Source organism: Saccoglossus kowalevskii, chromosome 5, assembly GCF_978046115.1.
Source record: "Saccoglossus kowalevskii chromosome 5, keSacKowa6.1, whole genome shotgun sequence".
Classification (NCBI taxonomy): Eukaryota; Metazoa; Hemichordata; class Enteropneusta; family Harrimaniidae; genus Saccoglossus; species Saccoglossus kowalevskii.
The window spans coordinates 34,879,950-34,896,367 of record NC_140645.1 but is presented as its reverse complement, the minus strand read 5'-3'; the positions used below and the strand labels follow the sequence as shown (position 1 = coordinate 34,896,367).

Below are 16,418 nucleotides of genomic sequence, written 5' to 3'. Positions count from 1 at the left end.
CATTTGCACTTTTTTATTCCATGTATATTCTACCGTGTTTCAACATGGACTGCACACAGAATAGGTGAGAATACTTTGCAAACGATGTATTATGGATATTATAGATATTATATTAATAATAATGCCAGGTCCGTCTGAGTTGTTTTTTTATAATTCATGATCGTTTATAATAGCTTTTTTCACATTTCTATTTCATCAAAAATAACAAACAACAATTCATTTTCAGAAATGGTGGTCACGTTCCTACGACACAGACGTCCGCTGACAGTAAGTATTTTGAAGTACATCGGTCTTTTATTAATAACTGTCAGAAACAGGGATTTGTGATTTAGACTCAATGTGTCGTCCATCTGCGTGTCATTTCAATGATAGTTTATTCCTTGTGTTGGCCCTTTACAGATTTAAAACAAAAACATCGTCAATTGAACATGTCTCTGTTTTCAGGCATGCTCTGACCTATTTCATTAAACTTGGTATTGGAAGCAGTCATAGTGCGTTTCTGATGCACGCCATTTTTTGCAATCTGTTTAAAAATGGTCGTCTGATTGACATTCTGCGTTTTATATGTATTTTAGCCATTCCTTAGATATCCTTTGGGAATGTGGGGCTGTTTGCTTATTTCTCATTGCCGGTTCAATCTGAAGTTTAGTTTACAGAATACAAATTGGAATTCACATCGGAACATGAATCGGCAATCAGAAATCATTTTTGGTCAATTTTCTGTCTGCATTGATCGATTTTATATCATATCATACAAATGTTTTGATGCACGCAAGTTTGCTTTGTGATTGTAATAAAAATGACTGACTAATGGACAAGTTAGTTTTACTATTTTTCGGACATACATTGACAGATTGTGTTCAAGCATTGTCTTTCCTCAGCGACTAGTACCTTAGCATGCAATGTTTTATTTCATATTTGCTGGAATTGTTGTTGAATCATTATGCATTGTTCGTGAAAATCACACAACCTAGTAATTTGATGCTGGTACCATTTTTATGTAACTGACAATTTCAAACTTGAACTGCAATGGCAACTGCTTATATTTGTTAGCCAAAATGATCGTGAAATTTGTAATTTAGTTTCTTTGTCCCTACGAAAATGCTAGCACGTGTTCCATTTTGTCATCACGCATATGTTCTCTCTGTTATACCAGGGGATCACCAGAAAAAGACACAGAGAAGTGCGTCTGAAGAGGAAGCTGAATGCCGCATTGACATGCATACTAGCAGTCCAAGAAGACAGACTTCCCTTGTCAGTAAGTAGTGTTAACTATAACCACATGCTGTTAGTCAAACCGTCATTCAAGGAGACTCAATTGCTATAGAAAATCGTTGGGGCCCAATGGTTTAATAAAGAACCATAGAGAAATGTACATACTCACATTCAAACTAAAGCATTTCCAAAAGATTCATTCCTATATTACCACGCGTATCATCCAATATTATGTTAAATAGATCAGACATACATGATAAATATAGGCACTAGTTTAATAAAAATCTATGCTTACTACACACTAACTACACAAAACATAATACTGAAGATTCATTATGAATTAAAAAACGAATGTAACTTTCGGAAATGCCTTAGTTTGAATAAATATTATGCTTCTCTCAACTGCGCGTTTTGTGGATTCTTTGTTGAATCATCTGGAGTCCCAAACAGCTTTCTATTAATTGCATATGGAAGTCCAATCTATTGTCAGACGTATACGCAATTGATATGCTATGTACTCTTTGATTATGTGATTTTAGTAAATAAGCAGTCACACACAACATACAACTCAGTGTATACATGCTGTCTGGTTTATCGCTGTTCAGTACTACGTTTTAGATGTGGAATATAAGTAATCCACTGAGTAAAGTTAATCATGTTCTCTTTAATTTTCTAACGCTACTTCACTTGGTTATATTTTCACTGGTTAACCAATTATTTTGTCTTGATGTGCATTCAAGGTCACATACACCAAAAGTATGTCTGAGACGTTTTAGCTTACAAAACATGGGCTAAATTTCTATACAGCATAATGCATGAGTTAATCTCTGATTGTTTTAATCATTTTTAACATAAGCTTTGCATATTAAAGATGTCGCAAGTGAACTACTAATACGTTACTCTGGATAATCAATTTATGTGTATTTATGAACGTGACAAGATTTGAAAACCGACGACTGATACCGAATTTCTGATCGATCAAAGTAGAATGCCCTATGAAACTTTGCGACTTCGAACGCAAGCAGGATCGTTGCGTTTTGTATCATAATTTTCCAATTTGGTATTTTCTATAAACATATATTGATTATGGATTGCATAGTCTCTTAAATTGACATGATTGTTGACTTTGTATCTAGATGGCGAGCGGCCATTATGTAGATATTGCCCCGCGGGCAGGACATTATTTAAATAATTCCCCGCACTGAGACAAGCAATCAGAGAATTCCCCAAGACAACAAAGTTAGATCGCGCGCAGTGTTGTAAGCTACGCTGGTGTAGGATCTATTACTGGAAGTTGTGTTCATCTGTCGACACTGAGCTTAATATGAAACCACAACCTTTGCCAACAACCTTTAAAACCGAGTGCAAGAATATTAATAGGTTTGATATGTGTTTGCATTGTGAATATGTTCCACATAATCTATAGGATGTAGTTTAGAATATACATAAATCTCCATCTGTTATTCCAGGTGGTCGCCATGAAGAGGCACCTGCTACAGGAAGTGCATCTAAAGTGGACTTGGACCTGAAAAGGTATTAACATAAATGATAAGCGAAAATATCTTCAATTTTCATAATGTGTCAAACTTCCATGTCTGAATAGTCTTAAAAATGTTGGGGTATATGCTTGCTGGCCCGTACATTTGTTCGCATCATTTAGTTAGTGATAAATAACATGTTAATAAATGAAGATGGTTATGCAACTAAAAATATGTCGCTTTGAACTAGTTTGCCTTATTAACCTAGGGAACACCAATTTTAGGACGTGCGTATTAAAATATCTAGTTAAGGCGTGATCTTCAATTGTACGCTTCAATCGTTTGCCTAATTTTTAATAATTTGCATATGATAAATAAATGTTAATTATAATATATCTTTCATTGCAGAACAATAACGACAAAGAAAAATACATTAACGTTTCACATGAAAATGGGCAAGGAACTAAAAAAACACAAATTGGAATTTGACGAACACCATACTATTCTTGATGTAACTAAGCATTTTCTCGATCAATACAAATACAAATCAATCATCAACAATTTGTTTCCGGAAGTGAACGTTAGTGAACAACGCAACATAGATAGGTATATTCCTAACTTTGGCATGCCTGCGAAGTTAGTAGCAGGGGAGAATTTAGTCGTCATTGAAAAAAAGGTTCAACCCAAAGTAACGGAGTACAGAAGACAGCTCGAACAAGGGGATAGCTATCTCGGTATATTTTATGTTAGTTATGTCGACAAACATAAACCGAACCGAATGGTTACATTTTTAAATCATTGTCATTACAAAAACCAACTTGTAGGTGTCATGGTCATTCAGGACGATACTCTGTCTGATGCCTTAACACGCGACGGACGTTTTACAGAGAAAATTAGAAATTGTGAACTTAGAGAAACTTCAGCTGGGGAAAATAATGTTAGCTTAGACCAACAGGCTTCAAGCTATATTGGTAAAATATTTTCTGTCATTTGGTTGGGGGCAAAACAAGGCGGCTCTAGTAGAATCGCTTCAGTGTCTCACGGGAGACCACAGCAAATCGATCGATCTGTAGACGCTAATTTCATTTTGTCGAAACTTGGTGAAATTGAAGACACCGCTAAAGAAGTTCGTAAGGTATTGCAACAGACTAAACCCAAGGCAACTGCAAATAATGTAAGGAATCGGTTGTCAAATTTATTTAGTTCAACTTTCACAGCCATTCCTTTAAATATCTTGAATCATCTACAGAAATCAGTAGGTATTATAAAGTGGCCTCATAGTATGAATTCCACTGTTTTCAGATTGGGCTCTAAGTACATCATAACTAATTACCACGTAGTTAGATTGATATACGACGCAATGAGGGCAAATCCATTTAGACCAAATGATGTAACTATTAGTTTTAATTTTGTTAGTACACAACACAGCTTAACAAAATATACATTGCGATACGAAGGAATGAAATTCAATATGCCTTTCTTCAGTGAAATCGAGGACCTTGACTATGCAATTTTAGAATTAGACATTGACGAAGATATGGAAATTGATGTGCAAGACACCAATGGTATATCTGACCATAATAAAGACCAACAAATTCCAGCATCGTTAACTGGTAATCTAGGTCAAATTCCCAGTGAGCATTCGGCTATAAATATATTAGGCCATCCTCAGGGCCAAGCAATGCTTTTAGATGCTCGATGTACAACCAACATTACCTCGCTTAATAAATTCCCTGTGTATTATCAGAAAAGCTTTTCACTAGATGATATCATGGTTTCTTCCGATACTAGACGTATAAATTATGAAACGTGCTTGTTTCACGGCGCGTCAGGGTCCCCAGTTTTCACAAACGAAGGGATTATTATTGCTCTTCACACCCGCGGCTTTCCATTCACTGAAACAGATAATCACTACGTCTTTGAACAAGGGGTTTCTATATTCGAAATTATGAAACATGCTAAAGTTCTAGCTAACCAACAAAATATCCTCGGTATTTGGAAAGACTTATTTGAAAATAGATTACGTTTATAGCATTGCTAACCATAAAACTACCAGCAACAAACCATACCTGAATCATGTAAAATGCAAATATGACATCACATGGGTATAATGCATGTCCACAATAACGTGCTCGCATAAGTGTGTTGTGTAGATATTGTTTTGTTTTCTTTATTCATGAACTCCCTTGTTAACATTTTACTAATTACTTACAATAGTATATTTAGAGTGTTTTAATTAATGTTTACCTGCAATGTATTTAAATTAGAAATAATGAATATGTTAGTCACGTATGTAAAGTAAATTTCTAGTGATTGCAGAATGTGTCTGAAGTGTTTAAACTGCAAGTTAGTAAACTAATTGTTTTGTCTATTTTTATTTAACTGAAATATTGACCACGATACAAGATAGACACCGGTTTTCGAGTACACTTCCAAAACTTTCAATGTGCATGATGTAAAAAGAATGAATTGTTTGTTTTAATTTTGAGATTGTTGTATTACATAAAGTAAAAATATTTACGTAATTATATATATATATATATTGTTGTGTTTCTTCAACTTGGGTTCTTACTTCAAAATGAGTATTGCGAGTTCAAGTTTCCCTGTTATGAAAGATATTCAAATACGTGTTAGTACATTCGAATGGAGTGGCTGTGTTACCATACTAGAAATTTGGAAATGTGCAATATTTGATGACCCGATGGGCGTAGTTATTGCTGCCTGATCTATCTTAGCGGCTGCAAGTTGAAATCACAATTAAACGAAATGGATGATACACGTCCTATAATTGGCCATAAGCTGTATTTTTCATTCCACTAGACCACCTTTCGTTCACATTCTTTGTCTTAATTGGCTGAATAAAAGATTTCCATTTTTATTTTCGCGATTGGCTGCATGAAACGTACATGCTATTGCGCCTGTAAATTGTAGTCAAGGTGAGTGAATTGTTTTGAACGGCTGCCGAATCGCACGTGCATTGTCCAGCCGTGGCCAAACCGTAACATCATCACTCAGTGCGCGTCCCCATTTTCCCAGTAAATATTTTTTTAAATGATACAAACTATGAATTAAAGTAAACAATTATTTTCGTCATTTTAATGGAAAATATGACTAATGAAATTTAAATTCTTGCATAGATTTGGGTAAATATTCATGATATTGTTGAGCTTCCAAGCAAGTAGGGACAATCAAACGATTACTACACGTTAACAACTCACAACAGAAGCATACATAATCAATACATGGAAATAATATCAAATCCACTAGTTTTATTCTCTAATTAGTTATTTGTAGCATGAAACAAGAGAATCTTTGTATCTGGGGGTAATGTTCACAGTTTTGCTAGAAAATAAAACTATACCGCGTGATTTTGCATGTCATTAATCATGTAGAAAAATGAAAGTAACTGCAACACAACAGTGCAAATAAAACAAAGCAGTGTTTCTTTCATCTAAACGTTCATCTCACTTCACAAAATACATACATTTGTCGCTGTGCCAAGTAGGTACACATGCCTGAAACAACAGGCATAAACCACCTTAATTTCACAGTCGATCACGACGATGTGGTATAGTCATGTTACGTCGGTTAAATCTTTTCATCGATCGAAGGATGTACATTCGGATATTCCTGGTGGTCCAATAAAAATACGTCTTGTGGTATGTGAAATGCCCCAGGAAACACCGATGATCAGTTATTATCTTATTATCTGAGAAGAAACACACTTTCAAAATTGTACCAGTTGCATTTGAAAAACATCTCAGTTACCACGTAAATATTCTATTTCTTGCCGTTTTGGCCATCGCGCAGAAATAGTATCATTCCATTGAGACACAATGTGATGAATTTCAAAGCTAAAAACTGATGCAATCACACTAAATCTCTCACCTAGAGTGTATACATTCTCAACTGTATGAGCACCATACATATTCATTGTTCTGGTGATAACATGTTATGTCTTCTGACCCGCGTTGTATGGCGTGGTGATAAATCGTTAGTTTTTTTGTAATAGAGATTAGGATTTATCTCTAGTCTGCAGCCATATATTGCTTGGGTTGTGGAGGAATTGCATCAATGTTGTGGTTGGTAATACTGGTGCGAAAACAGGATCATGGCTATATGTGGTAGTTGTGGAGGTATTGGCAGCGTGTCCAAGAGGGGCATATTAACAGTACAATAACCGGCGGCAAACTGATTGCTTAGAGGGTGTGGCATTAATAACACACATAATTCCAGATATAAAGTAATAAGGCTCAAAATCTGAAAAAAACAGCTGACGCATAAATCCAAGTATGACGATGTTTATTGACTGATGCTTCAATAGTGCGGAAATGTGTAACTATAATTATCTCATCATTGGCTATCTTTCCTGTAATTGGTTATTAAATTGTGTCTGGCTTATACAAATCATAGAAGGTAGTAGGACAGGACTGACGATAGGTTTAAATCAATTAATCCGGTGGTGATGTTAACGAAGTATCGCTAACATAACAAACCACTGATCTACAATATATTACTTATAGTTTATGTATCTACCGAATAGTCTACAATGTGTATGATGTAAATTTCGTATAACCACCAAGGTTTCTAAAATTTATGATGTATCGTTACAGAGCCACCCAACCTTCCATGTACCACTATTTACGACGCATGGTTCACGTTACCAACACATAGTCTACAGGTTTTGAAATAGCAAATGTTGGTTGGTGGGCAACATATCCATCATTAAAAGTATCAGCATACGTTTCGGCCGATGGGATTTCGTCGATCTCCTTGAAAAATATGGAGCTCGCTGTTCCACCCAAAATCCTATTACGAAACTTGGAAAGATAGGACTTCGGCATATTTGTAATACATCTAATTAATTAAAGATTAGAAATGTTAACTCTTATTTATAGTTCGCATGAACTTCCCGTCACATTTTGACTGAAATAAAAATGTTTGTACCATGTTGTTATTTGTAAACTTTCATATATACATTTTCTGAATTGAATATAATATTGGCGACATTCTCTAACGAAATATCTAACAATTTTTTGAATATTTTTAGTATCTTAATTACTTATTCCCCCGCAAGCTAGGCAAGAAAAGAACTGCATTAAATTCATATACTGTCTTCGTCGTATTTATTGCATACCCAAACAGTGTATCCGTAAGTAACCGTAGTTACTTGCAACGCAAACAGTCTAGTACAGGATCGCTTTATTCAAGAAGAGGAATCGTTTGAAGGAAGTATCTCGACCACAACATATAAAGAAGATTACCAGATATCGAACAATCTGTTACAATTATTAGTGGTATTATTACTATGATTATGAATATTATAGATTTTAGATGTAAAAATAGCTTTAAATTATTGTATGTATTATGTGAAAAATAACATTATATTTATTAATCGAAAGGCACCTAGACAAAATAAATATCTAAATATCGCGACTTATTGGTGAACAGAAGAATTGTTTAAATAATACAAAACTATGTTATCTTTTGAACTAGGATGATACCTTATTTTGGGAAAACAATTTTCTATTTACTCGCTCAATTAGAGAATAATCCTGTTGGGCCACAGATAATTCACTACGATTTGCGACAGAGTAAGTGACAATTTACGAGAACTGTGGACAGGGGGCACTTGGAACTGACAATGTTATTCCACCATCCAGAAAAGACATTTATTCTTATTTATATTAAGAATGTTGATTCACGAGATATATAACGCTGACCGACAAATTCGGTGTCATTCTATCTGAGCTTATTCTTCTATATTTACATTTATTTATATATATACTCAAATACCCTAAATCCGGTTTAAACTAACTGTATACTTGTGAAAGGATGGTTTTCGAAGATATAAACAAAGAATAATAATTTTTAGTCGCCGATCACATTTGTTCTGCCTGAATACGTGAGTTGTTCACGTGTCGATATATCGTGGTAATTTTAAACTATTGAAGACTCTCCCAGCGCCCAGAGCGCAGTGCACAATGAAAATCACGCCCTCTTGTGGTGAAGATTCTTTGAAGTAAATGTATTCGACCAATAATCAAGCTCGAGTTCGAAACGCTGGAATGTCTACGAAGTTAATTGTATGAGACACTTTAAATGCACTTAAAATGGTTAACGCAAATTTGTTCGAACTGTTGTGCGAGATCCATTTCCTTGTGTAACAAATACACTGTGGGCAATTGCAGTGGAGACTAGGGAAATTAAAAAATGCAATTGTAGAGTTGTGTACTGTTTCTTCCGCAAAGCAATACATTGCGATATCATGTTTACATTTTGAACATTAAAGTCGCATAACCACTTTGTATGGTCTGAAGAAAACACACGAGTTTTAGATTTTGTAAAATTCATGAGGAATCTCATCCAAATTCAGATTAGCGACAGGTATTATGCAAGCGAATCGCATCGAATTCATTCCGTGGCACTTGTATTGGTACGAGACGGAATTATGCTTTCACGCAGAGTATTTTAGTTGATTGATACGGGACAGGTATTCTAAGTTAAGTACATGCATGACTATCGTGTGTTTATAACTGGTGTTCGAATACATGTCTGTTTCTCTGTGCATAATCAATCATACATCAATTGACGTAGCACGTGCAGTCGGCATGATTCCCAGGCCAACCACAGTCAGCTAGCATCAGTGTCGCTGGGTGTATATGATAGAGGGAAGTTGAGCAACAAAATTTGCCGAGTTCGAAGTTTTTCGCCGATAAAAAAATAACTGAGGCAAAAACTCCCGGTTTTTCAGCATTTTTGTAATAAAGACATTATTCTCTATCAATAATCCGCCCAAAACAGGAATATGTCTACTAATTCTTGTGATTTCTGGACGTTTTTCGAAAAATCTGCGATATAGTGGAAAGTAGAACATTCCAGAGGGGATGAAACGGACGAGCCACATTTAACGCGTAAAAATAGAACGCGTATTTGTACCTATATGTGGCCAACCAATGACTGGACACGATACGTTTGCGGTAGTTGCCAAAGAGCCCCGCGTCCATCGCCTGGCGATGCTCTTTCGTTTCACCCCCTCCGGAATGTTCGCAGCCTAACCGCAGGTTTTTCGAAAAACGTCGAAAAAAACAACCGAATTAGTAGAAATATTCCTGTTTTGGGCGGATTATTGATAGAGAATATTGTCTTTATTACAGTAACGCAGCAACAACTACGCGCTTTATTAGTCTCCGTTCGGACAAATTCCTAAAACGGAGACTTATAATTCTGTCTCCGTCCGTCCGTCGGTGCGTCCCCCCGCCCGGAGCCATATTTCAGAATCCATTATTTGCATGTGCCTAGTACTTTATGTGGGAAATATGCACATGCAGTGGTTTAGCGCTTCGATTCAAAATGGCCGACTGGCAGATATCTTGTTTTATGAAAATGCCGTATTTTGGACAGGCTTTGTCGATTTTCATTCAAATTTTGTACATAGATTATACATGTTAGGATACATGTCCTCCGACCGTCCGTGCGTTCACCCGTACGTCCGGAGTCCGGAGTCATATTTCAAAATCCTTTGGGCCGATTCCATTCATTCTTTGCATGTTTCTAGTACTTTATGTGGGACATATGCACATGCAGTGGTTCAGCAATTCAATTCGAAATAGCCGACTGGCAGCCATCTTGTGTTTTGAAAATGTCGTATTTTGGACATGCCTTGTCAGTTTTCATTCAAATTTAGTACATAGATTATACATGTTAGAATACATATCCTCCGACCGTCCGTGCTTCTGTTCGTCAGGATCAAGGATGGACGATTGACAGCCATCTGACTTGTTGGCCTTTCTACTATATTTCCAAGATTTATGTACTATTTTCATTCGTTTGTTTCATAACCAGATCAAAGATGGTCGAATAACGGTTTTTTTTTATTTTTGGCCATAATACTATATCTCTGTCACCATTCTATCATTTTCATTGATGACATTTTTTAATCGGGCCTATGCCTAGCTTACTCTTATTCAACGCATTATTTTATTAAAACGCATTGATATTGATTAAAACTGCAAATTTGAGGACACTACCTTCACCATATTATTCAACCAAAGAGGGCGCTTGAAAGAAAAGGTCTATTAGCCATTTTAGTCCAGAACTAACAATACAATTACAAATAGTTGAAATTGCTGTATTCCCTATCCCAGGATCTCAAATTCGGTCATTACACAAATGTTAACATTGTAATCCCCATGTAAAGATTTAATGTAGGGTACCATGGCAATAATCATTCATATTCATGAGATCCGCTTCACGGTCAGTTTAACAATTCTACGAAATATTCTGTTACTGTTTATAGTAGTTCAACTACAGTGTGCTCACATACCAATAAAAATGAACGCGGTGGAAATTACAAAACACGTGATGCAGTGGCCTCGTCAGAAATTCCACGAAAAAATGGTCAAATCAGATTCCACTTCATAGCTAACGATTTTCAGGTTTGAGCGCGTTTTATTTGAGAGAGTTTTGCAAACAACCCCAATATACATAACTCATGATGTCACGAGCTATGGGTTACGGTAAAACAACAGAGCACGGTAATCACATCCAACCAGTCAGTCATGATACAACAACAGCTACGCGCACTGGATTTTTACAAAATACTGAGTTACTTTATAATTATGTCACAAAGCAAGCTTTGTTCTTGTTGAGCTCTCGTGGACGGAAACATTCAGAGCACACAACATAGTTGTAGTATAACATTCGCCATTTATTGTGAAGGTTTCAACCTGTAAATACAGTAGACATAAGTTCGTTGCAACGTGACAGCCTCACGATTACGCCTGTAGATACGTGTTGTTGTGCAACAACGACTAACCAGGACGACGGACCGACGACGACGACCGACGAGGACCTAGAATGAAATCACTCCCGTCCTATTATAATGTACTTAGATTGGGTAAGCAGTCTCGTCGATACGTAAATATATTTGTAATTGACAAACTGTGGGTATAACAATTGTGTTGAGCGTCCATTAATGGACAAGACAACTGAATGCTAGGTAAACTTTTCAAAATAAACGAGAATAACAGGGACTTAAACGGATGCCTGATATAAGGTTTAGTATCATTTGAGTGTATCACATGTTGGTCTTGCCTCCACTTAAGCCTAATGTTTCTTGTTGGCCACTACAGGCAGAACCACTTGTTTCGTCCAACTAAACCTCGTCTCTCGTGGTCACGCATCAAAGGCGTACCGCGTTCTGTGTTTTGATTAACTGTCACATGGGCGGTTACAACGGTCACTGGAATGCATAGGGGATGTTGCAAAGTCCCTTGGTAATGTTGCAAAGAGTTAGGTGTATGTAAATATAATTGCAATTTACATACTGTATGAATAGGAGTTGTATTGAGCGTCCGTTAATGAAGCAATTCACAATTAATGGCAAAGTAATAAAACATCGAGACAATTGAATGTTAGGTAACGCTTGGTAAACTTTTCAAAATAAACGAGAATGACAGGAGCTTCGCGGTGGCCTGATATATGGTTTGGTATCATTTGAGGGTGTCTCATAATTGGTGATAGTTGGTTCCACTTGGTTCGTCGTTGGCCGCTGCAGGCAGAACTACTTGTTTCATATAGGCAAGTATCAGTGTCATAGAAAATATTTAATGAATGTGATAGAATTGTTCCCCGTCCTAGCAATTGCATTTGTTTGACAGGGAATTAGTCTCCTATGCTGTTGTACCAGCGGGATAGAGCACGAACCCGAATTACTAAGGCCTTTACGCTAGAAATATAAAAACGCGACACTCACAACGTTAAGAATATTAATAAAAGCCCATTGAAAACATCTCAACGAACTACCAAACAAATGAATTTACATTGTTATGTTCCATTTCATTTCTTCTAAGTGGTGCACAGCAATGATTTTTGTCCCTCGTGGCCACAAGTCGAGTAGCTGTCACGTGGGCGGGTATGTAACTTTCTTCTGTCTACAACGGTCGCTGGAATTCATGGGAAAGTGTCGGGGATGTTGCAAAGTCCCTCAATAATTGCCTGCCAGATACGGGAGTTGCGTGTATGTAAATGTAATTGTAATTCACATACTGTATGAATAGTAGTTGTATTGAGCGTCCGTTAATAGAGAGCTCACAATCAATACCAAAGTAATAAAACATCAAGACAATTGAATGTTAGGTAACGCTTGATAGCCTTTTCAAATAGGGGAATGACAGAGACTTTGTCAGTGGTCTAATATATGGTTTGGCATCATTTGAGTGTGTCTCATATTGGTGACAGTTGGTTCCACTTAATTCGTCATTGGCCGCTGCAGGCAGAACTACTTGTTTCGTACAGGTTAGTATCAGTGTCATTGAAAATGTTTAATGAATGTGATCGAATCCCTCCCCGTCCTAGCAATTGCATTTGTTTGACAGGGAATTATTCTCCGATATGCTGTTGTGCCAACGGGATAGAGCACGATCCCGAATTACTAAGACCTTTACACGAGAAATATAGAACGCGACACTCACAACGTTAATATTATTAATTAAATCCCATTGTCAACATCTCAACAAACTACCAAACAAATGAATTTACATTTTTATTTTCTACTACATTTCTTCTAAGTCGTGCACAGCAATGATTTTTGTGCCTAAAAACAATGTAATAACCCAACTACCTCTCGTCCCTCGTGGCCAAACGTTGATTAACTGTCACGTGGGCGGGTATGTAACTTTCTTGCGTCTACAACGGTCGCTGGAACTCATGGGAAAGTGTCGGGGATGTTGCAAAGTCCCTTGGCAATTGCCTACCTGGTACGGAATTTGGGTGTATGCAAATATAATTGTAATTGACATACTAGTACTGTATGAATAGTAGTTGTATTGAGCGTCCGTTAATGAAGCAATTCACAATCAATACCAAAGTAATAAAACATCTCAAGACAATTGAATGTTAGGTAACGCTTGGTAGCCATGTTCAATATACGAGAATGACAGGGACTTCACGGCAGACTGATTTATGGTTTGGTATCATTTGAGTGTGTCGCATATTGGTGACAGTTGGTTCTTCTTAATTCGTCGTTGGCCGCTGCAGGCAGAACTACTTACTACTTATTTCGTACAGGTTAAGACGATTGATTATGGATATTGTTCAGAATGCCTTCGAATGAACTTGTGGAAATACTGTATTTATTGCACAGCGCCCCACACGCTTTACCTGTGTAATGCGTGAACACACATCAGGCCACTTCCAAGTTGTTGAACAGCGCCGTCAACGCTGTACCTGGGTAATCTGTGGACACACCTAGGCCCGAGCCGTCGCGTACTGTTTTATATTTACTCCGTTTACACAATAGCATTCTATAGGTGCTGAACTACTGCTCCCTCAGCGATTAACAAGAGATTATCTCCTATGCGTGTCAGTGTCATAGAAAATGTTTAATGAATGTGATCGAAATCCCTCCCCGTCCAAGCTATTGCATTTGTTTGACAGGGAATTATTATCCAAAGCTGGTGTGCCAGTGGGATAGAGGACGATCTCGTATTGTTAAGTGATGCGAAACAGGTATTCTGAAATGTCGTATGTTTATAACTCGTGCTAAGTTTATATCTGTGCATCACTGAGTATACATCTAAGTATACGTCGGGAATTAGACATCACGTAATGCAGTGATATGGCTAGCTTTGTCAGGAATTCCACGAAACGCTAGTCAAACCAATTTCTGCATTTCCATAATTTCAGTCCGACGTAGTTTGGTATACAACATCATACTATGCACATTAATTTGACGTGTAAACGCACTGAGTTCTACGTTGGCAGTCATTTATTTTCTTCGCCTCAACATAGGCGTGAAATTTTGACTCTACTCGTCCATGCCATACATTGTTATTTTGATAAATTATTTTAATGTTTCAACTACAAGGATGATGCGCGTATTTTTAGGCAATTCGCGCAGAGGGGGGCGGGCACTTTATTGGAAGTAAAGCATTAAGTAACAACATAAAGGTCAGGATAACACACTATAAGGCCCCTCAAAACAGTTTAAATGTTGATGAGTTCAAATGTGCAGTTACCCCAAGTAGAAATATCAGTGTAGTTTGTATATTTGAAGCTGACACTAAATATTTCCCGCAGTGTCCATACGGGATCAAGGAAAGCTCTGTTGGAAACAATCGCATTCCTGCTTGAAACGAGTTCGAGCTAGATTGTAATTCTTGTATTCAACTAGGTTTTGAGAAGAGATCCTCAGAGAACTGGAAATCTTCGGGAAATCGGGCCGAAATTGGCGTGCCCATCTGTATTTCAGAAATTCCTATGCAGTGAGAGTTGGTGAATGTCAACCTTCAGTGACAGCTGGTGAATAACGCTCGTACTGAGTTGGAGTCAATGTGTGTCCCACTATTTCTGAATTAAGACGATTGATTATGGATATTGTTCAGAATGCCTTCGAATGAACTTGTGGAAATACTGTATTTATTGCACAGCGCCCCACACGCTTTACCTGTGTAATACGTGAACACACATCAGGCCACTTCCAAGTTGTTGAACAGCGCCGTCAACGCTGTACCTGGGTAATCTGTGGACACACCTAGGCCCGAGCCGTCGCGTACTGTTTTATATTTACTCCGTTTACACAATAGCATTCTATAGGTGCTGAACTACTGCTCCCTCAGCGATTAACAAGAGATTATCTCCTATGCGTTTACACGGTCTGGCCGAACGGACGCCGAGATCTGCCTGAGTTCCATTCAGTTTGTTCAGAGCCGAATGGAACAGCCCCACAGTTACTTAGTGTTAAAATAACGTGGCTGAAAATAATTTTGGTGTCGTATTTGTGTTATTGTTTCTTTACATGGCACGATGTATGTCAGAGCGAGAGAGAAATCAATGCAGAATATACTCCCCTTGAGAAACAAGTACACCCAAAGAAGACGACCGCGGGCAAGTATGCACTGAATAACTATTGCCCAACGCTGCTGTCGAACGGTTTTTATTTTTGCAATCATGTATGCTACCATTTGTTCTTCTACAGTTGTCGGCACAGTGGGGAAACAAACGCGTAGTAGTCATTGGTAGGACTAGATAGTTTCGGTCCCCGTGCGTTCCACGGTCTAAGACATGTAGAGGCCAAATCCTATCAGAAATAAGCCCCGTGGGTATATTGGGGCCGAACTTGGCTCGAGCCGAACGCGTATACACGGCCATTTTTGCTGGCTCGAGCCGTAGATCTCGGATAATATGCTGTCTTGTACACGTATCAATCGTTAAATTCTTTGTATATAACGCGTCACTTTGGACGAACTCATTCACCGTGACGTAGCTGGATTATTTTAAAAGTCAATATTCTCATCAACGTGAGTTTTGTTACGTACATGCGTGACGATGCTCAAACTTGCGCTTGTTTCTGATATAAAACTACTGTAAGTAATCTTAATCAATATGTCACAACATAATGGTCACCAGGTCAAGCATTTATACAACAGTCATGGCCACTGGATTTCACACGCCTTATTTTATCTTGTTTCCCTCTTTAACCAAAATTTTGCCATGCTGCTATATTTTCGCAGAGACAGTCATACTTATTTCATTTTTGTTAGTTGCCTTTGGGATGGCGTTGTGCTGATTTAGCGGGAAATTACTCTTTCTGGTTACTTACAAGATTCGCAAATAGTTTACAGAATATGTATTCCAAGTTATGTACATGTATAAATATGTTATGTTTATACCTCATGTTTAAGGTCATATCCGTGTATCTATGAGTTCATCATATCAATTGCA

General features: G+C 37.4%; 1 protein-coding gene across 1 annotated transcript; it reads left to right on the top strand.

Moving 5' to 3' along the window:
* The first annotated feature begins 44 nt into the window (after window positions 1-44).
* On the top strand, window positions 45-5,229 carry LOC146746091 (serine protease FAM111A-like). Its single transcript, XM_085498960.1, has 5 exons — window positions 45-64; window positions 227-267; window positions 1,157-1,258; window positions 2,685-2,748; window positions 3,102-5,229. Exons 1-5 carry the CDS (start codon window positions 45-47, stop codon window positions 4,723-4,725), a joined length of 1,851 nt encoding a protein of 616 aa, XP_085355086.1. The 3' UTR covers window positions 4,726-5,229.
* The last annotated feature ends 11,189 nt before the right edge of the window (window positions 5,230-16,418 follow it).

Excerpts from the sequence above, each read along its gene's own strand:
- LOC146746091 (XM_085498960.1), top strand. The coding sequence starts at position 45 with ATGGACTGCACACAGAATAG. Across the intron at positions 65-226 it reads ATGGACTGCACACAGAATAG|AAATGGTGGTCACGTTCCTA; the intron begins GTGAGAATACTT and ends ATTCATTTTCAG. Across the intron at positions 1,259-2,684 it reads AAGACAGACTTCCCTTGTCA|GTGGTCGCCATGAAGAGGCA; the intron begins GTAAGTAGTGTT and ends CTGTTATTCCAG.